A 21592-nucleotide genomic window follows, 5' to 3' on the forward strand; every position below is an offset into this window, starting at 1 on the left:
GCCAACCTAGAGAGGTTTGGCTAAATCTAAACTTTTATGCCTAAATCCAAAATGCTAATTAAAACAGTGCTTCAGTTTTGCTACTCACAAAGAACAAAGTTCAAAGAACCTGATAGTATCTTGTGTGAGTGAAGACACAGGGAAAACGAGGCTCCACCGTGGGTGTGGGAAGGAACAAGCTGTTCGGCTATGCTGGAGGACAACTTCTCAGGAGCTATCAGAAGTGCACATAATGTCTAACTCAGTAATGCTGCTTCACAGTATTCGTTACACAACGCATCCAAAGCTACACCCCTGGAGTTATCTGTAGCGTGTTCATCATTGCGTAAATTTATAACAGAAAAACATACATGAGCAAGCTCATTAAATACCCAAACGCCTTTAATCCCAGCACTCGGGAGGCAAAGGCAGGTAGATCTCTGAGTTCGAGGCCAACCTGATCTACAAGAGCTAGTTCCAGGACAGCTAGGGCTATTACACAGAAAAACCCTGTCTCACAAACCACCCTCCCCAAGAAAAGAAGAAAGAAAAGAGGGGGAAAAGAAAAAAAGAAAATATCCTAGCCAACTAGGCTATCACTACTGTTCATACAAGTAAAGATACAATCTAGCAGCTTGTATGCACTATGGCTAGATCCTCAAGAACTGACATTGAGCAATAAAAAGCATGCTCCTCACATTTTCAACAGTTCCCATCGTGTGTCTATACACAATCTTTCTGCAGTGTAGTTCCGCAATGGCTAAATCTGCTGCTCCTCAGTGGAGGACGTCAGAGGAGTCCCCAAGACCCTTGAACGCCTTATGTCACATTCTCTAGAAACCGAAGCATTATGGCCGGAACACAAGGAAACAACAGAACATGAATTCATCAGTGAGATCGATGTACTGGTCAGTGATTGGGAAGGGAGGCAGGGCTGGGGAGAGAAGGGGACATGGAGATGGACCTTGTCTTTCGTTCCTATGCACTTAGTGTACACTTAAGAGAATAGTTACTCTATTTCAGATATGCCTAGGAGTGGTAGAAGGGGGTAGGCACACAATCTTTAATTTACTATATTGCTGGATATAATATTTCAAAATGAACTCATTGTTGCAAACTGAAAACGATAAATGCCTACAAAATACAAAGACCCTGCATTTCTCTGTTTTCCTGAAGATGTGGCTTTTGGCTTAGTTCTCAAAGAAAGACAGAATTTGAACACCAGAAGGAGGAGGGAAGAGGTGGGATCCTGCTGACCCTGCTCACATCCCCCCGCTTAGGCTATTCCCTGTGCCTAACTCTGCCACCTAACTTCCTGATGGAAAGCTGTATTAACTGTTCACAATGCTGGGATGTTTAAATCACATGTCGTCCCATAATGCAGTTATGAAACGGCCGCAGGGCACTAGAGCTTGGATGTGGGTTGTCAGTCAAAGGTCCATGTGCTGGAGACAGGATCCAGGAGAGTGTTAAGCTGATGAAATTTTTAAGGCTGTGGTGACACATGCCTTTGATCCCAGCACTCGGGAGGCAGAAACAGGTAGATCTCGGAGTTTGAAGCCATCCTGATCTACAGAGCCAGGCTGCACAGAGAAACCCTGTCTTAAAATAATAATAATAACAATAATAGTAATAATAATAATAATCCTTGGATTACTAGGGCCCCTACAGTGAAATTAGGTTGCTCTTGACAGGACTTTAGAAGTCAAGCAGCCAGTCTGGTCTCACAGAACTCTCTCCCCCTGCCTCCACTTTCAAGGAAAGGAGAGGCTTCCTCCCACGGGGCTTCCACATCTCCTGTGGGCAACACTGACTAAGCCAATCTCTTCAGGAGTTCCGCTGCGGTGACAAGAAGCTAGGTGAGACACAGAACCACCCTTTTTAAAGTGCAAGGGACAAATTTATCCCCCATGCACATCTGTCCTCACATCATGAACACAGAGTCCTAAGATTCTACTACACATCCATCGTACAATGCCGCAAACAGCCCTCCCCACGCAACAACGAACTATCCAATCCAAAAGCGTCAGGATTTCTGCTCCAAAGACCCTACTTAGAGGTCAAGAGCTGCCTGCTGTTGCTGTCCTGTGTATTGCTACGGTGGAGCGGTGTCCTGTTTCCTCTTCCCCTCACTGTGGATGTTAAAGCCCACTCATGTTTTTCCTTCCTTGTGCATCACCAGTCTTTCTGTTGTCCTTAAAAGACTAGATCCCGAAAAGGTCATGAACAGCTTCCAGCCATTAAAGTAGTCTAGGATCTTCCCTGCAGCAAGCAGTCCGGGAGACCAGATGTGCAGGACCTCCCCCGCCTTCCTCCACTCCTGACCCTACAGCACGTGTGAGGTCCTGCCTGCCTGTGGCTAGGCAACAAGGCTGTATTTCCTCATCTCTGGTGACATTAGCAAAACCTGACAGCACCTAAATTAGCATATGCGCACCTCCAACTTCTGCTTACGCTTCCTCCTTCCCTCCTGGGGGCCTTGCCAGGTCAGCTGGTAAACACGACATGGGTTGGGTCAACAATGCAAAAAGCTTACCTCAGCCGTCACCGGGCTGATGAAGAAAGCAGCCAGCTGATGTTTGGATTTTCATCGCCTTGTTTAAAGGACAACATTGATACACTAACCAGCACCATTTGCAGAAGAAAAGAGAAAACACTGAAGGTAACACTAGAGAAACATTCTAAAGTGCAGTCGTGGAAGCAAGGACTGCCAAATGGTCCATTAGCAAAGACAGGTTTAAAAGCCCAGGAATGACACAGAGAGGGGAAGAGACCCTTCTCTCCTTAGTAACATCAATTATACTTCTACAAACTTGCTCTAAAATTAACCTGGTCAGGGTTAAAGCATTTACTATGACCTTATTTCATAGATTTTGAATATATCACTTCAAAGCTCCTATATCATCCGCCTTAAAGCAGGCACAGCTGTTTGAGCAATACTGCTAAAAGAAAGGAATAATCCGGCATTAAAAAGTTACTTGGCCCAGCAGAGACTCTGGCGCCAGGCTGCCTGGGTTCAAAACCCAATTCCCAGTTGGGATTTTGGTCAGTACTCTCAATGTCTTCGTATGTCTCTGTATTCAACTACTAATTGAAATAACAACAGTGCTCACCTCCAAGAATTGTTATGAAAGGGTAAAACTTATAAAGAAAAAAAATGCACACAGCACACACACAACAGGATGAATTTCTCAAGTAAATAATGTCTTACGTTAAAAAAGTGAACAACCAGCATTTTTGTTGTTGCTCTGTTTTTAAATCAAAGGCCATGTTTTCTCATTCTCCCAGGCACAGGGCCCCTTTCTCACTAAATAAATTTGTTGAGTGCAGCCAAAGTTGTCCTTCTGATCCAGAATTTGTAACTAAGATATTCTGCTTGATTCTCAAAAAAAAAAAAAAAAAAAAAAAACCCACACTAATAGAAATGTCAGTTTCTAAATGTCCAGAGGGAAAGAAAAACAGGAAGCCAGCAATAGGAAGATGCCATGAGTACTATTTACAAACAAGGATGATGAAGAAATCGTTGGTGGCAGAATGGACCATTCACGGAAAACATGAAGTCTGGTCAGTAATTAGCAACGGTGGCCCACATCTCTAATGCCAGCACTTGGGAGGCAAGACAGGTAAAGTTTAAGATCAACCAATTTTCGTGAGGCATACTCTTGAAAGAAAGGAAGGAAGAAAGGAAGGAAGTCAGTCCTGGCAGTAAGAAAATGCCTATGGTTCCTATTTCAATTCCATGAACCAGTAAACGTAGCTCCCAACATGAGAAGTTTTGACAGGATGGCAACCAAAGCAAAAAGGCCATTGAAAACATAATCACAGCTCGGAAGAGTCAGAATTCCAAAACTGCTGTCGGATCTTTGCTTTTCTTAAATAAACATCAATCAGACCTTTATAAAGGATTTATTTCGTAAGAACTGGGGCAACAGAAGAAAACTTCAAAGTCAAAGCCTTCAAGTGTCTCCATGTCAAACAAGACTTTCTTTCATGGGGACGACAGGCAGACTGCGAAACGGGTAAGGAGGAGAGTAGACGAACAACCGAGTGCACAGAAGTCATGAACGAGCCTCGGCGCCAGCTCTTAAGATGCATTTTGGTGCTTGTTCAGGCTTGGACAAAGTGAAGTGCGGCGGGTACAAGGAAGGGAAAAGCCAGGCGGACATGTGCACAAATCAGGGCAACAAACAAACCATGGGCAACTGCAAACAATGAGCCCTTTCATGAGAGAAATCTGGCTTCAGGTGAACCATCAGAGTTAAATCAAGAAAAGCTAAGCGGTAAACCTTCGGGAGCTTAGGTAAATACCTAGCACAATTTAGTTAATAAAGTATTCCTTGCTGTGGCCCTGAGCGTTAATCCTTGATTTCCTGGCACCAGGCTGTGCTGAGTGAGACTTGTGTCCTGCAATCCACTCTGCCAGCCTGGCCAAAGAAATTTGCAAACAGATGTTTCTCACCTGCGTCCCTCTTAAACAACTGATTCATCATCTCAGACAGACAACCAACAACTAGAATACACACAAAACAATAGGAGCGAGTCATGACGCAGGAATATGGGGCTGACTTTTACAAGAATAAATTCCAAATGCTGGATCGAGAATATCTGGGGAGAAACAAGAGCTGATGAAGTTCTTAGTTTTTTGTTTCATGTTCTATCAAAAAACTCAACACACACATTTCACTGGCCTTGGCTTGGAAAATTTGCCCCAAACATTTTCTGGTCACATGAAACAAAGTAAGAAATAGTTCAAGACTGGTGAAATAGTAAAAAAACTACTTGCAAAAAAAAAAAAAAAAAACCACAAAAAAGCAGAATACTAGTTACTAATGTAATAAACAGGATGAAAGAATTTAGATTCTAATTGTGCTGTTTTGATGTTTCTGGAAGAAACCACTCTTATTAATTTAAAAATTCTGTAATCATTTCACATATTGAAAACCAAAGCTGGGCCAGGTAGTTGTAGAACACGCCTTTAATGCCAGCACTTAGGAAGCAGAGACAGGAGGATCTCTGTGAGTTCGAGGCCAGGCTAGTCTGCAAAGCAAGTTCCAGGACAGCCAGGGCTGTTACACAGGGAAACCCTGTCTCAGAAAACCAAAGCTGGGAAATACCAAAACAGTGACTCAACACCTTTTAAAATTTTTATTTTGGCATTTTACTATTTGGGGTGTGATCCTCTTACCTGTCAGTGATATATTATGGCTCTCCAAGGAAAGGTTTGAGTATTTGGCCATCATTTCTTCTCGAACAGGTAGACTTGTAAAGGACGAATCTGTAAGACAAATTACATGTGGTTACATTTACGATATCCTCGCCAAGACTAGATGATTATTTAAAAACCAGCTTGGAGCTGGCCAGATAGTTTAGTGGATAAAGGTGCTTGCTGCCAAGTCTGGTGATCTGACTTTGGGTGTGTGTGTGTGCACACATGTGCACGCATGCTATACATATGCATGCTAAAAAAGTCTGTTCAACATTCTTTTTCTAATAAAAATTACTTAGTCACACTCTCGGGCAAGACTCATGTAGAGATTATATTAAAGAAATAATACAGTAAGTCCGAGACAGACGCCACTCACTCAGTGCTAGTTAGGGAGAAAAGCGGGTCAGAAAGAGCTATCGTGACTGCCCTCTGATCTGGAACGGTGCCCGCATTTGGAAGCCCTCCTTTCCTGGCCTCGAGATCTACTGTGATACTTCTCATTGCATGTCCTAGTCCTCACACGAGCATGGGACCCCTTCAAATGGCCACCATTACTCATTCTGGTGGTGGTGACTGTCATTCACACTGTCGGCTATAGGAGAGTGATAACAGTCGGGGAAAAAATGCTGTGTGTCACCTTCACTTCATCCTGACTCCACTTAGGCAAGGATAAAAGTACCTGGTGTACAGTGTGCACTGGCAAGGAGCAGGACGTGGGGTAAACTGGATCCCTAAAAGCTAATGGATGATAAAGTAACTGTCAGAAGCATTTATCCCTGGTATTAGTGTCATGAGCTTGCGTCTTTCATACAAATTAGCACAGGATCTATAAAGGGTAAGCTTGACCTTGGAGATGGCATGAAGGTCAAGGTTACTGCAGGAGAACAGGGCTGGGACGGCTTTCCCCTCCTCACCTCCAGGTACTAACTCTGGAAGAACCTATCTAGATCTACAAGAAAACAAAGAGAGGAAGGGGCTTCAAAGGCTGAAGTTCACCAAAATCTCAGCTCACCACAGCTGAAAGAATAAGAGAAGGGAAAACAAGACACCTGACGCAAGAGAATCTGGAGCATTCCAGAATATACTAGCTGCTGCGGCCATTTCTAACTAACAATTCACATATTAAAAGATAAACTCAGAGAGCTGCCAACCTGTCACTAGCTGACACTAACATCACATCTTCGTTAAAAATGTCAATCTTTTTATTATTTTATTCTGCTTTTCGAAAACAGAGTTTCTCCGTGTAGCCCTGGATAACCTGGAAAGCGCTCTGTAGACCAGGCTGGTCTCGAACTCACAGAGATCTGCCTGCCTCTGCCCTCCTGAGTGCTGGGATTAAAAGCGTGTGCCACCACCTCCTGGCTAAGCATCAGCCTTTATCAGGTTCTACTTTTCACTGAACGTGCAAAAGGATTCCCTCAAGAAGCAGCATGAGCAATTGCTATGACTATAAAAAGCAGGCGAGGAGGCTAGGACAGATGCATTCTTGGTTTGAACAAGATATTCTGTAATCACAAAAGGGAGGCTGTAAACCTCACGGCTTCTACACCAGGACAGGTGGCAGTGAGGGGCAGATTTAGCAAGCATGTGTATGTAAAAGTAATTGGCGGGGAGGGCTCAGACAGATGTGGTTCAGATGTATCCCTGAAAGGGTTAGGCTCATTCACAAAAGGAAATAAAAATGAAGAGGTAGGAACTGCATGTCCCAAGCTGAGTTGGGCCAGTAGCTGGTGACCTAAAGTATCAAAATGCAATTGATAATAGCTCAGCACTTTGATGACAATGTCTCCACCATAAACCTCAGTTCTTAGAGAAAGCGGCGGGGAGGGAATTAGGAAAAGTCACACAAATCCCGAGTGATGGTGCCAAGTTCAAAAGATGCATTCTTCAGGGTATTACAAGCACCCTTTTCTTAATCATTTCTGGACATTTTCCACCTGGCTTTCTCTTCCAGGTAACTGATGAAACGCCAGCCTAAAAGAATCACAACTAGTGGTTGTTGCAGAGTGTCAGGAGCCATGTCCCCCCCAAAATTATTATAGGGAGCATTGCCTTGAGAAGTTTGCAGAGGGCTCTACTTCCCAATTGTATTGAGAATTGTTTTATTGACAAAGCCTATCCCACACCCAAATTAACTGTTAACAGAGAGCTATCTGTTAGCGAAACCCGCCTCACATCCCAAACTATCTAGAGAACTAGGTGTGTCAACTTGTGACTTCCTGACCAAGGAATCATGACCTGACCGATTGTAACCTCTTGGCCTACGTGACCAGCTTGGACCACGTGGCAAGATCCCGTGCCCCAGCCCCCCAAGCTCCTCATCCAGGGGCTATATAAGCTGCAACCATAACTCTAGTAAATGGAGGCTTCGACAAATTTGCCTAGCCTCCTTCCTCTTATCAGCCCATGTCTTTCAGGTGGTACCTCTTCGTGACCCTGGAATAACTGACCAGCCAGGCGGGTTACAGACCCTAGACAGAGTGACCCGCCAAGGCAGTCTACAGCAGAGATTAGAGGACTGCTCTTCCTCCCTCTGAGGGGAGATGGTACGTAAAAATACTGCATCAAAGAACTGAGTGGCAACCTAATTTTCAACCCATTGTTACTTGACGCAAAAAAATATGGTTTTATATTACGTTTTAAAACAAGTCTTGTGCCGAGCAGTGGTGGTGCATGCCTTTAATCCCAGCACTCCGGTGGTAGAGGCAGGCGGATCTCTGTGAGTTTGAGGCCAGCCTGGCCTACAAGAGCTAGTTCCAGGACTAGGCTCCAAAGCTACAGAGAAACCCCTGCCTTGAAAAAAAGAAAAACAGGTCTTGCTAGAGGGGCTTAAAATTGACAGTAGTACCACCATGGAGTGGAATAAAGGTTACAGTGTCTTCCGTTGTTTCACATCTTTAACTGTGTGCTCTGTTTAAATTTAGCAGCAGCCTGGAGAGGGTGTAACAAGGAAGAAATGCTAGGAAACGGGGAGGAGTCTTAAGAACTGTTTGTTTCTGGAAGGAAATCTTCAAGAGCATCTCCTATAAGAATAACTACTTCCTCTATGCCGGGCTTGCTAGTGCAGGCCTGTAATCTTTGCCATTACTCACAAGGCTTAGACAGGAGGACTACCAATTCTGGGCAACTCCATGAGTTACTGCTTCAAGATAGTCAATGAAAAGAGGGCTGAGATACCAGTGGTAGATATCACTTCCCACGTATGTGCAAAACCCTGGCGTTCACTCCCACTACAAAAAAAAAAAAAAACAAAATTAAAGACTGTACTAATATTTCTCTGTTGCATCTTCTCTAGATTTTTTAAATTTTATTTGCATGCATGTGTGCTTGTGTGACTATATGTACCACATGCATGCAGGAGCCTGTGTAGAGCAGAAGGAGGCATCAGGCCCTACTGAGCGTATAGATAGATGGTCATGAGCTGCTGGGTGGGTGCTGGCAACAAAGCCAGTTCCTCTGCAAGAGCAGTACTTTTCTCTTAACCACAGAACCATCTCTCTAGGTCTTCCTTGTTACAGTTTAATATTTTGGATTTAATACTTTTTGTTTAAAATGGCATAACTCAGGGGTAGAGCATTTGCTTAACATGTACTGTTCAATCTACAGGACTGCAAAAAAAGAAGTGCTAAGTTATTATTAAATTAAATATATTCTTCCTTATGCTTAATTTGCATATTTATTTTAAAATGCATACTAAGATTATTTTGATAAGTCTTTATTTTAAAATTCTGACACACAATAGTATAAATACACAATTATAAAAACTACAACTTAGGAATAGGTAAAATATACTACCGAAAATTCTAAAATATGAAAAATCAGTATATTTTTTCATGGAGGCAACAATATACGTAAAAATAGGACTGCAATATTATGGCTTACCTACAGCTTTAAAACATCTTATTACCAGGTAAAATCCTGCTCACGAACAATGCATTCGGAATTACATTTCTAGGCCATCTAGTATTTCTATCCCCTTTCATAACTGTAGTACAAGGGAAAGAAGCAGGGGTGGTGTGTCAGGATACTCCGAGTTGTGGGCATATTCCAGAGTCTGTTGAGGAAATTATGAGCTGCCAAGGGTACAAGTCAACCTTTAACAGTCCCAGACAAAGAACATTCCAGGCAGGTAACTAGTATAGTTCAGATAATAAGAGAATTACTGGGCAGAAAGGCCATTTATCATTGAGCTTTAAAGAATAAAACCCTGACAAGCACAATGTGTACTTTTACATGACCTCCTAAAGCATTCCATAATAACACCAACACTAACTAAGCCTTACTCAGACCAAAAACGAAACGGCGCAAAAACTGAGAAAGCTTGGCTCTGAGTAGCTACATCCTCAACCCCTGGTCCCAATTCAGTCTGACTGCTTTTTTAGAATCTACAAACATTCCTGTAACCCCGAGGTCCTGTTCTGCAGAGTTTACACATAAATATTTTAAAGCTTAGATATCAAGTCGGCATTCACAGATAACTAACAAGCTCCTGTTCCTGCCCCGGGTCTACTCTGAGGATTGCTTTAGGAAGAAACCCCATTGCTGGGTGGGCGAGTGAAGTGTGAAACAAGAAAGCAGCTATGGCTTGCTCCTTGCCCCTAGATATAGGACAGAGGCACTTGGAGTGTTAAGATCAATCAAAATTCCCTTTCGGGTTCTTAACTTGTGCAACTCAAAGGCCAAAAAAGATTTTATCTTGGCCTGGATGTGATGGTACACGCCTATAATCTCAGCACTTGGGAGGTGGTGGCAAGGAGATGAGGAATTCAAATACATTCTTGGCTACACAGTGAGTCTAGGCAAACCACAGATAAAACCCTCCCTCAAAAAAACAAAACCTAAACAGAGAAGACTCTATTTGGGGATTAGGAGGGATACATTAGTTACGCTAACCTCAATAACTTTAAAAACAGGAAAAAAAATGTATTCAATAAAACAAACAGCACCATCTTTAAAGACAATGTCTCTCATTCCTATAATAACATTACAGAGGAATTTCGTTATGCCTGAATGATGATGGTACCTTGAGGAGCTTATTTTTAACAAAATGTTGTAAAGGAGTCTTTTTTTTCCCGTCTATGTTAGTGTATGTGTGCAAAGTGGTTTAGTCATAAGGTTGTCCTTATTGCGAAATATGAGAATATGAGATGCCGGCAGCCAAGAGTAGCTCCTAGGAACTGCAAGGGAAAAGGAGGGGGGGGAGGAAGGAAGGAAGGAAGGAAGGAAGGAAGGAAGGAAGGAAGGAAGGAAGGAAGGAAGGCAGGCAGGCAGGCTCAGCACACATCTGTTTCTGTTTAAGGGCATGTTCTTTTTTTTAAAAAAAAAAAAGATTTATTTATTATGTATACAACATTCTGCGTGCATGTATGCCCACACGCCAGAAGACGGCTCCAGATCTCATTACAGATGGTTGTGAGCCACCATATGGTTGCTGGGAATTGAACTCAGGACCTCTGGAAGGGCAGCCAGTGCTCTTAACCACTGAGCCATCTCTCCAGCCCCTAAGGGCATGTTCTCTAGAAAATAGTACCAAGAGTTGGAGGGACAGTTCCACAGTTAAGGTCACTTACAGTTCCTGCAGAGGACCTGGGCTCAGCTGCTAGCATGCACACCCACCAAGTAGCTCACAGCCACCTGTAACTTGAGTTCCAAGGAATACAATGCACACTTCTGGCTTTCCCCAACACCTAACAGTACATGTAAACACACACTGGTACATACTTACACATAAATTTAAAAATGGAGTCAAACACACGGGTGACCAGTTCTCAACTACTGTTTGAATGGAACACCTGTGGTTAGTTAAGCTTCCTCCAAAAAAGCTTAACTAATTTTGTTTCTCTTCAGACAAGCTCAGGTTTCTATGAAATGTCAAAAACTGGCATTTCTCCCCTGATCATCGTGAAAGGAGCGCTGCTGATATGATGAAACAGGCCTCTCTGAGACATTACTTGAGTCTTTCCTGCATCAGAGATCCCACAGCATTGCAGGCCACACTGAAATAGGGAAGCTGCCATGCCTGCACGGCCAGCTCATGCCAAACCCCTGCTAGGTCTCTCTCCACTGGGCATTTCTGTAGACGGCTCAGGAGCACATGCTGCCATCAGCTTCCCGTCCCTCCATTCCCCTTCCAGGCAACAGCTCTCATCTTCACATCTTCAACCTTGACCCTCAGGAATATCTAGGCTATTGTACTCTTGGCAGCAATGTCAAAGATAATGCTGTGTTGTTTCTTACCATGTCCTATCAGACCAGATGGCAAAAGGAAACAAACAAACAAAAACAAAAAACAAAAAAAGAAAAGAAAAAAAAACTTTTTAAAAGATTTATTTATTATTTTATGTATATGAATACCTTATTGACTTTATGCCAGAAGAGGGCATCAGATCCCACTATAGATGGTTATGAGCCACCATGTGCTTGGTAGGAATTGAACTCAGGACCTTTGGAAGAATAGCCAGTGCTCTTAACCTCTGAGCCATCTCTCCAGCCCCTAAAAGAAAACTTCTTAACAAAATTGTAGTGACTTTCACTTTGTTTGATTAAAGCCGTACTGTCACAGTTCCCTAACATAAAGTTATTCTCTCAACATTTGCTATTTGTGAGATTTTAAAATAATTTTATATGTATATGTATGTGTATTTTTAAAGGAAATATTTTTTAAGATGTATTTATTTATTTATTAAATATACACTGTTTGCCATCATGTATGCCTGAAGACCAGACCAGAAGGGGGCACCAGATATCATTATAGATGGTTGTGAGCCATCATATAGTTGCTGGGAATTGAACTCAGAACCTCTAGAAGAGAAGCTAGTCCTCTTTACCACTGAGCCATCTATCCAGCCCTACTTGTAAGATTTTTATAGGAAATTACTTTAAGACTAGGAAATCCTTTGTCCTTCAGGAAACAGTCGACTAATTTAATTAATTTTTAATCAATCTGTATTCATGAATTTCTATATTATTTAACTATAATCCATTAATACCATACTCAGGAGATTAATGCAAGATTATAAACACAAGGCTAGCCTAGGCTACATAGCAAGACCTCAGCGAATTGCCATCATCATTTAGTACCCTTACTTATTTGGATGTGCAGTTTTTCCCAGATCTGTTCTGTGTGAACCCCTTCAACTGGCTCCTGACTCTTTCAAACATGGCTCATCAATCTTTGAATACTTTCCTGTTTTCTGGTGGAGGATGTCCCAGGTTTACACACTGCTCCACACGTTGAAGAAATCAGCCATTTCTCCAATATTATTAAAAAGAATAGGACTGGACGCCAATACCTATGTGTTAAAATATACTTACTGCTTAGAAGTCAGTGGGCAGAGCTACCAACATGTGTATGTAAACTCAAACACACACACAACATACTTGTAACACGAAATATACACATATATAACATGCACATTATACATGTTACATAAATTTGTACATTTGTGACAGGAAGAGACAAATTTGTAGTCATGGGTTCATACTGATAACAAAGGTTTTTCCCGCCGGGCGGTGGTGGTGCACGCCTTTAATCCCAGCACTCGGGAGGCAGAGGCAGACGGATCTCTGTGAGTTCGAGGCCAGCCTGGTCTACAAGAGCTAGTTCCAGGACAGGCTCCAAAACCACAGAGAAACCCTGTCTCGAAAAACCAAAAAAAAAAAAAAAAAAAAAAAGTTTTTCCCTCCCCCAACTCCTCTTTATTTCCTCTTTCCCTAATGGAAAACCTGAATCCTGCTTTCCCTGATAGGTTTCCATATTTGATCACAAAATCCCTCTGCAACTGCCACATCCGTCCCTCAGAGTCACTCTCCTTCCTCACTCAGACTCGACCTTCTGGGCTGGTCTGCTCTGGAGCGTGGGTCAGATATTACCGGTCACCTTGCCCCTGCTCAGTAGCCCTTGTCACTTTGCTCAACTCTGAGACCAGGGTGAGCTAAACTTTTGTGGGAGCATCTCCTCCGCTGTGCGGAGCCTAACCTCGTCCCTGGAAGTCATCCTCACCAGGATCTCTGTGCTGCCAGCTCCACCTACCAGTCCAGGTAAAGATCCCTCCTGCTCCTGCTCTTCCAATGGCTATAGGCCCACTCAGGAAACCGTGAAGCAAAGGAGCTGAGGCGGGGTGATGGAGCACCAGGATGAAAGTTGGTCAAACATGTTCTTAACAAACATTTACATGAACAAAATTTGGAAATATTCCAATTAAAGATGTGCTTATAAAAGATGGGCTTATAAAAAATCTGTTCGTTTAAACAGTTTAAATACCTTTTAAAGAGCATATTTTACATTATTTTTATACTTTTCTGCACATTGGTGCTTTTGCTTATGTAAGGGTGTTGGGGTCCCCTGGGACTATGTAGTCACAGACAGTTGGGAGCTGTCACTCTAGAAGAGTTGTCAGTGCTCTTAACTGCTGAGCCATCTCTCCAGCCCAAGTTTAAATACTTTGAAAGACAAAAACTGCTAGTCTTTTCTGCAAACACGTTATCAGGCAAATGTGGGCATTTAAGTAAGATTCATTCCCACAAATATTTATTACTAGAAAATATAGAGACTAATAGGGAAGGGAGCAAATCAAATAGCATATAAGCTACTTCTTTGGAAGTTAAGATGCTTGTTCCAAATTATAGCATTGAGAAGGTTTCAAAAAAAAATTCCCTCAGTTTGTTCCATGTGATAATATGATAATGATGGTAAAATATTCCTGTGTTATGTTTCTTTCACAAAGGTATTTTTATATCTATCATTTAATTTAAAAAGAGTGGGTAGGCTGCTGACATGACTCAGCAGACCAGGGCACCCCAATGTCTAGCTTGACAACCTGGGTTCAATTCCTAGAGCCCACATGGTAGAAGAAAGACGACTCTCAAGTTGTCCTCTGATGTTCAGGAGCAGACTGTAGTATCCATGCATGAGCACACATGTACATACATACATATATACACAAAATAAATAAAACAATAAAAAAATGAAAAGAAAACTTGAAAAAGCCAGTAACTCACTCTCTGTGCCTTACCCCTGACTTCATTCCAGGACTCAAAACTGCATGTGTCCCTCAGCTCCTAACATACATGCAGACTCTCACACTATGCTCTTAGTCAATGCTTCCAGTTCTCTCAGAGAAAACTGTGTTTAAAAAGACAGGCTGTGGAGTCAGACTAGCTTTAAACTTTCTGCTCAATCACCAAACTAACTATGTGTACTCAGGCAATTGCTTAACGGAAGCCCCAACTTCCTCTTTTGAAAATCGGAGAAAATAAACTCTAACTCATCAGGCTACCCATGGCATAGTACAGGGGCTGGCGCACATCTTTTACAGAATGTAAGTAGAGGGACTTGTACCCAGTTTGTTAATGAAATTCGCCCTAAAGTCTTCTTTTAGCAGAACACCTATCTCTAAGTAGTTCAAAGTATAAATACAAAAAGCATCCATTGAAACTTGCAGTAGTTTTCAGCAAAGAAGACAAATCTCGTTAAAATATTGAATCTAGAAAGCTTTGTAGACCTGACTATTTTTGTGTGTATGTGTGATCTATGTCTCTCTCTGTATGTGTGTGTGTATATGTGTGTGTGATCTATGTCTTTGCCCCAGAAAGGCCAGAAGAGGGCATCAAATAGGATCCCCTGGGACTATAGTTACAAATGGCTATACCCTACCATGTGGGTATTGGAAAATTGAACCTGGGTCCTCTGGAAGAATAGCCAGTGCTCTTCATTGCTGAAAGTGTAACCACTTTGAAGGTCAGCTTCAAAGTAGACACAGATGCCATGCTTTTCAAATTCCCCATTGTTTCTGAACTTTCGTCTGAGCGGAGACTGTAAGGAAGTCCCATGATCCCCTCTGTCACCAGCACATGTATTAACAGCTTCAACCTGTGCGTTAAGTTCAAGGCAATGCCAGCAGAGTATCTAACAATACACCCTCAGGGTCCTCTCATGTGATTTTGCCTGCTTTACCTCATACATGGAGTTTTCAAAGATACTAAGGCAGACTGCCATCTATGCTAAATAAATCAGGTTTTTCTAAGGCAAGACCTGGGTATCAATCTTTTGAAAGCTCTCCTATAATTCTCACACACTGTCAAGTGGAAAACCAAACTTTTAGGGCTAACCCAAAATACTTTGATTCTCAAAAGTTGAGGCTGGATTTATGGCCCCATGATGGAGCTGCTTCCTTCCGTGAAGGAGGCCCAGAGTTACACACTCACAACTAAGGAAAAGGAGAGGGAAGTGGAGAGGGAAGAAAGGGGAAGGGAAAGGAGGGAAAAGAGAGGGAAACAGTATTTAGAATGGATGAAGACAGAAGAATCAGGTGTACCCGAGGAGGGGTGCAGGGAAGCGGGTCAAGCCCTGGACAATTATTTTTAAGTCTTACGATGGAAAACAGATGTGAAGCAAGAAAATCCAGAAACTGGAGGAATCCAAAAGGTTTTATGCAAGTTGTGTATGTGTCCCTTTGATCATTTTTAATAGTATATTGAACAAATCTATAGGTTATAAGCTCATGAAAACAATCTATAATAGCTGAAACCCTTCTGTAGAAGAATGTCTGGACTTAGTTCCCAGTGGGCCAGTCTCAATTGCTTGAGCCGTTAGCGGTGATTTAAATGGGAGCTAACCCTTCACTGACACAGAACTTGCACTGAAAAACAGGTTACAAGGACCGCTTGCGACACAGAAAGTATAAACAGGTGAGGTAATTCGGCAAACTCGATCTTGACTTTAGGTAATGTTTTTCAGATAAATCCTTCTGTTGGCATGCCTTAAGCACGAAACCCAACACCCTAGGGGGAAAAAAGTTTTGTTTTGATAAAGACCATGATGTAAAGACAAGATATACACAGATAATTTTCTTATCTGGGCTTGATTGAGTTGGCTGGGTGTGGTGATCTTTTTTAAAAAAACCATCTGCTCTAAAAAACATCCTCAAAGCCAACACCTGCCAGGAGGAAAGGTGATACGAGGGCCTCGATGTGGCCTCTAGGGAAGGGAGTCGGCCTCGGGGAATGTGGACTCCTAAAGCCATAGTAACAGAAGCCAAGCCCCCAGCATCCCCTGCACGAACCCACGCATTTTATTAGCCCACTTCGTAGGGAAAACCCGATCCTGTCCCAGTACCAGCTCCCGGGATCAAACTGGGATATATTGGAACCGGAATCACCCCCAGAGCGGGCGGACCTGGAGCCGCCCCTTCTCCCACGTTTCCTCCTAGGGTAACCCGCACCCAGCCAATGAGAGGCCACCTCCGCTCCGCTGCCGCCAGCGCCCGCATCCCCGCAGCCCCTGCGCGGGCGGCAAGGGATGTCCTCCGGCTGGAGGGTCGCGACCACTGCGCCCCTACTCGTGCGCCTAGAGCCCTCCCTGGTCCGGTCCCTGTACCCCAGGCACCTGCGGAATCGCCTTCTGCCCGATGCGGGCACGTCGCCACCAGAAGGCACAGAAGCACCAGCGGGCAGCCGGGCGCCAAAAACGCCCTCGGGCCAGTGAGCGAGCGCATGGCGCGGGCGGGTCGGTCCTGGTTGCTGTTGCGCCCTCGGCTTGCTGCGGTCCGTCTCCCGTTTATTCCTACGCACACTTGCTGGTAACCGGGCGCCCACTGCCAGTCCCGGGGACAGGGCACGCGAGAAAAAGCGGAGTGGGAGGGGCCGGCCGCCCTGGCCTCCTCCCCCGAGACGCTCCCGGCGCACCCGAGGCCAGCCCAGCTTTGCGCCGGCCCTCATCAATTATGCAGCCCGCAGCCCGCTGTTGGCTCGCCCGGATGTGCCGTGCAACCCGGGCGCCGCATCCTCTCCCGCCCCCACTCTCGACTTGCCCAGGTTGGGGTGGCAGCTAGCTAATCGAGTCAGCCAGGTGATGTCTAGCCCATCACCTCCGGGACGTGTTGCAACTCCCTACAGACTGTAGTTTGCGTCCATTGAATGGGTTCGCTTATTTACTTTGAGGAGACAGGTGAAAAAGATAGGATACTTCTGCTCCAGTGCATCTTAAATCTACAAAGGTTTTTACCAGACCAGAGGCGCTATCCAGTGGCCCTGAGCCCGGTACTTAGTGTTCCTCAGAGCTTCCTATCAGTCGTGCGCACCCTCCTCCAACCCAATCTCCGAAGGTTTAGATAGTTCCCTCCGGATTAAGGTTTCAGAGTCCCAAGGCCCCATAGTGTGTCTCCTTTTGTTTGCTTGCCGCAACAGTTTTCCTGGCGCCAAAGAGCTCAAAAACAAAAAACTAAGTAAAGGGAATATTATGTAAAGGGCAGAAGGCCGCTCACCTTTGTCGAACTTTGTGAAATACAATGTTATCTCTTATCCATGAGGGGCCTGAGGTTGGAATTTTTTTGCTCTCACACCAAATAAAGTAAGATAATTAAAAACGATTGTTTTGCTGGCCAGGAGAGAAGGACCCTATATTCTAACGCAGCAGCCTTATTTAGTAGGCTTTTGTCCTTTAGGGACCTCCACCGGGGAACACTGCAGGAAAGAATTTGAGAATGAGCCGGTGTTCATGAAGCACCGGTGGAGTGTATTAAAAAGGCATTTTTCTCAAGACAGATTTAAATATGAGGATTAATTCAAAACCGTGTGTGTGTGTGTGTGTGTGTGTGTGTGTGTGTGTTTCAGAGCTGTTAAATAAAGGGCAGGAGGCTGTTAGCCACCATTTTGGTGGCTAACAAGTTACAGCTCAAAGGACTGATAAGAAACTTTTTTGTTCTTTTATCCTGCTTTTTTGTTAGATGAAATTATAGGGTGACTCCAATGATGCCTTGGGTGGAATGACAGTGTGATAAGATCAAAGCAGGGGCTGCACCCAGTCCACTGGATAGCTAAGCCGCTCTTTGTAGTATATGGAGTGAAATTCCTGAGAAACTGTAAGGTTTACACGTGGAAAATGAGAAAGGCCATATACATTGTGGCGTTAAAGGTGACAAGCTGCTCTTTTTACATTTTCCTTTAAGGTGTATGAAGGACCCAAGCAGGCCCAGGCTTGGCAAACAGGGCTCCAGCAGCCCTTGCCCTTCCTCCTTCCCTCTCCTTGTAAACCAGAGATTATAACCCTAAAGCAAGCTCCCAAGGCCTATTCTCTTATTTGGCCAATTCCTCCTCCTGAGGCTGACTACCAAGCTACAGCTACCAAGGAATTGACATTCAGCAATCAAAAGCCTCCATCTAATTGGCATGCCCAATCAAAGTATACCATCCTAGCCCATCCTAACACTGACCTCCCCTTTCTTCCTGACTCAAAAAGCCTCCACTTTAACTTTTCTTTCCGTTTAATGAAGGATCTCTGTGAAAACAGGTGTTTGGGTGTTTATGCCTAACCCAGGGGACGGGGAGCCCCCCCCCCCGCTGTGCACGGGGTTTCTTCTGTATATGAAAGCAGCATTTTCTCTGTGTAGACAGTCTTCACAGCAAATGTTAATTGAGATGAGTTCTTGACTCCTAGCTGGAGAGAGGCGTCCTCAGACTCCAAGGGAATGGCATCCTTTCCTTCCCGTCTTCCTAATTTTCTCTATTCTATCTTGGCCCCCCTAAGATTTTGTGGGATATTGTGACACAGTAAAGATCACAAAAAACGAAAAAAAAAACACTGTTTTTGGAATTTTTTTGTTGGTTTGTTTTTTGAACATCACCTGCCTGTATAGCTGAGGCTTTCCTCCAGTCCCTGGCCTCAAGCAACCCCTCTACCTCGGCCTCCCACCATGGCAAGAAAGAGTGTGTGTGTGTTTAAGATATTTCTCACGTAACTGGGTGGTAGTGGCTCACAACTTTAATCCTAGGACTCAGGAGGCAGAGGCAAAGGGATATCTGTGAGTTCAAGGCCAGCCTGGTCTACAGAGTGAGTTCCAGGACAGCCAGGGGTACACAGAAAAAATCCTGCCTCAGAAACAATGTGTGTGTGTGTGGGGGGGGGGACTGTGTTCCTCCCCTCTTTAATCTTTTTGTTTTATTATTTTTATTTTGTGTATGGGTGTTTTGCCTGAATGTATGTCTGAACCATGTGTGTTCCCAGTGCCCACAGAAGTCAGAAGAGTGTAATGGATCCCCTGGAACTAGAGTTACAGATGGTTGTAACTCTCATGTGGATCCTGAGACTCAACCCTCGTCCTCCGGAAGAGCAGTCAGTTATCTTAACCGCTGAGCCATCTCTTCAGAGCCACGCCCCCTTATTCTTCAAAAATAAAGCTAGGTTTGATAATCATAAATTCAAAGCAGATTAAAACGAAAGATTTCCCAAAAAGGACAGACACTTTTTGCAGAAAGAAGCTTATCTCATAGCCTGAACTACTGAACAAGAGACTGTGCTTAATCCAGGGAGCCACTGTTAATTTTTAGTTAGTAATTCATATAAAATATCCATATTTCTGGGTTAATATTACTTAAGAAAAATCCAGGAAAGAATATGGCTTCCAGAAGTGCGGTGGTGGCACACACCATTAACCCCAGTGCTTAGATGGCAGAGGCAGGTGGATCTCTGTGAGTTTGAGGCCAGCCTCGTCTACGAGAGCTAGTTCCAGGACAGGTTCCAAAGCGACAAAGAAACCCTGTCTCGAAAAAGAAAAACAGAACATGAATGAAACAGCTCTTTCAGCAATATTAACGATATTAAGACGTATCTGCTGAGTACCAGGGCCTGTGTTTAAAAGGGACTGCACATAAAATACATAACACACAATAGCTGACTTGCACAGCCGTTTGCCTGTGCACACAAATGCATGGACTTATTCCTGTCATCAGAGTAACAGTCAGAACCTGGGCCCTGGTGGCCCCAATAAAGGCAGCCCCGGCCTCCTGCCCTCCATAGGTCATAGAATAGAGAGAGGCTATTTAGTCACTGTGAAGAGAAACAAGAGGTCCAGTGACCCACCCATGTTCATCTTCAAGTTCTGATTTGAGATTTAGGGTTAAATAAAGGGCAGGAGGTATGCATGATTAAGAAGACCCTTTAAGGGACTTAATTCGCAGTCTTTTTGACTCAGCTCCAGTATCTCCTGTAAGGTGGTCTGACCAGCTGTCAAAACGGAGTAAAATCTCTTTCCAGGAGACAAGTTTCTTCTCCTAGCGTGAGAATCCCAGGAAAATTCCAATTACTTGATAACACTTTCCATAGTCTGTTAGCCCGAGGGTATTCATTCTTTCCTGAAAGGATGATTAGACTCACAGTCAGAAAAGGTACATTTTTAATAACTAAGCCTCCCTCTTCAAGTCTTATGAAGATCCTGATGCCTGTACCTTACACACTGTGACCTTCCCAGGGCCTGGGGTGGACTAGCTAAACCCAAATTTCCTGAGCAGTGACGGTCAATTCACACCAATCAGCTGCCCAGTGATGCTAACTGCAGGCGCTTCCCTGCACCTGGGGAGCGGTTAATTGCAAGCCCTTCTCAGCCCTGACCTCACCTGACCTCTCTCAATTAGTCCCACAAAACTTGTCTCAAATTCACCTTCCTTCACAGGAGCTGACCCTAGCTAAGAGAACAGCTTAGTTTCAGTTGAATCTGTCCGTTTATCAACAACTGCAGGGACTTGCGAAACCCAAGGTTAATGCCTGTGGTCCTTTTCTGTCCTTTGAGCAAAGAAGTCGAGAAAGACACATAATTCTTGTTTCACCAAGCGTTTGGAGACTCTGTGCACCTTTGTTACACTGTTATAATTAGGTATTCTGGCTTGGCCTTGTCTCCGTTACACGTTTTCAAACGTTTGGTATCTTTTACAGCCTGATAATGGACTAATTTCCCCGTACAGCTTTTCTGGCCTTTCGATTTAGACTTGGCCTTTCCCTGCCTGATAAAACAAATGCTTTAGTGCTCTCTTGGTGTGGTGAATCAGAGGATGGTGGGTGGCTCTTCTCTTTTGAGCTGAACCCCTGACTGACTTCACACACTGGAGCCTTCGGATCTAGGTCACAAGCACTTGCACTTCCTTTCTCTTCGAGGAGAGTTGCCAGGTGAGACCCACAGATGCAGTGAGAAAGGCACAGATGAAAAACCACATCAGGCCTAAAGGAGACAAGAGTGCGCTGTACACACAGGACAGTTTGTGACGATGAGAAGCAAAGTTTGACTCTCAAGAGTTTCTGCGCAGTTTATAAGGCTTAAATCAAGCATTTCCCTGATGTCTCTTGGGACTGGCCCAAAAAGTCTGTATCCTTTTGAAGCAAGCGGAGCTTTACAAGCTCATCTGTCCAAACCTAGCTGTTTCAAATTGTCATGGTGGCAAGAAGAAGAAGCTTAAGTATGTTTTGTTAGAGCTTGCAGTTCAAGGAAATTAAGATGGCTCAGTTTCTGTTCTGCGCCTCTCCTGGGGGTTGGCATGGCCTAGGGGTGTACCAAACTGTGGCCCCCATTGTTACTATATTATAAAGTCCCCCGCTCTGGGCTGATCTGAGAATGTGACCAGATTATTACCAGTTCTGCC

The 21592-nt window shown here is 44.0% G+C and overlaps 1 protein-coding gene across 1 annotated transcript in view; it reads right to left on the reverse strand.

Annotated features, from left to right (window-relative positions):
- Positions 1 to 16895, reverse strand: part of Emb (embigin) — a 49461-nt gene extending 32566 nt beyond the window's left edge. Inside the window, exons 1-2 of the mRNA XM_057789868.1 lie at positions 16572 to 16895; positions 5165 to 5254 (exon numbers count right to left, since the gene is read on the reverse strand). Coding sequence (XP_057645851.1) covers positions 5165 to 5254; positions 16572 to 16680 — 199 coding nt within the window. The 5' untranslated portion in view covers positions 16681 to 16895. The remainder of the gene's footprint in view (positions 1 to 5164; positions 5255 to 16571) is intronic.
- Positions 16896 to 21592: the final 4697 nt, after the last annotated feature.

The sequence above is a fragment of the Chionomys nivalis genome, chromosome 15, assembly GCF_950005125.1.
Source record: "Chionomys nivalis chromosome 15, mChiNiv1.1, whole genome shotgun sequence".
NCBI classification, from domain to species: domain Eukaryota; kingdom Metazoa; phylum Chordata; class Mammalia; order Rodentia; family Cricetidae; genus Chionomys; species Chionomys nivalis.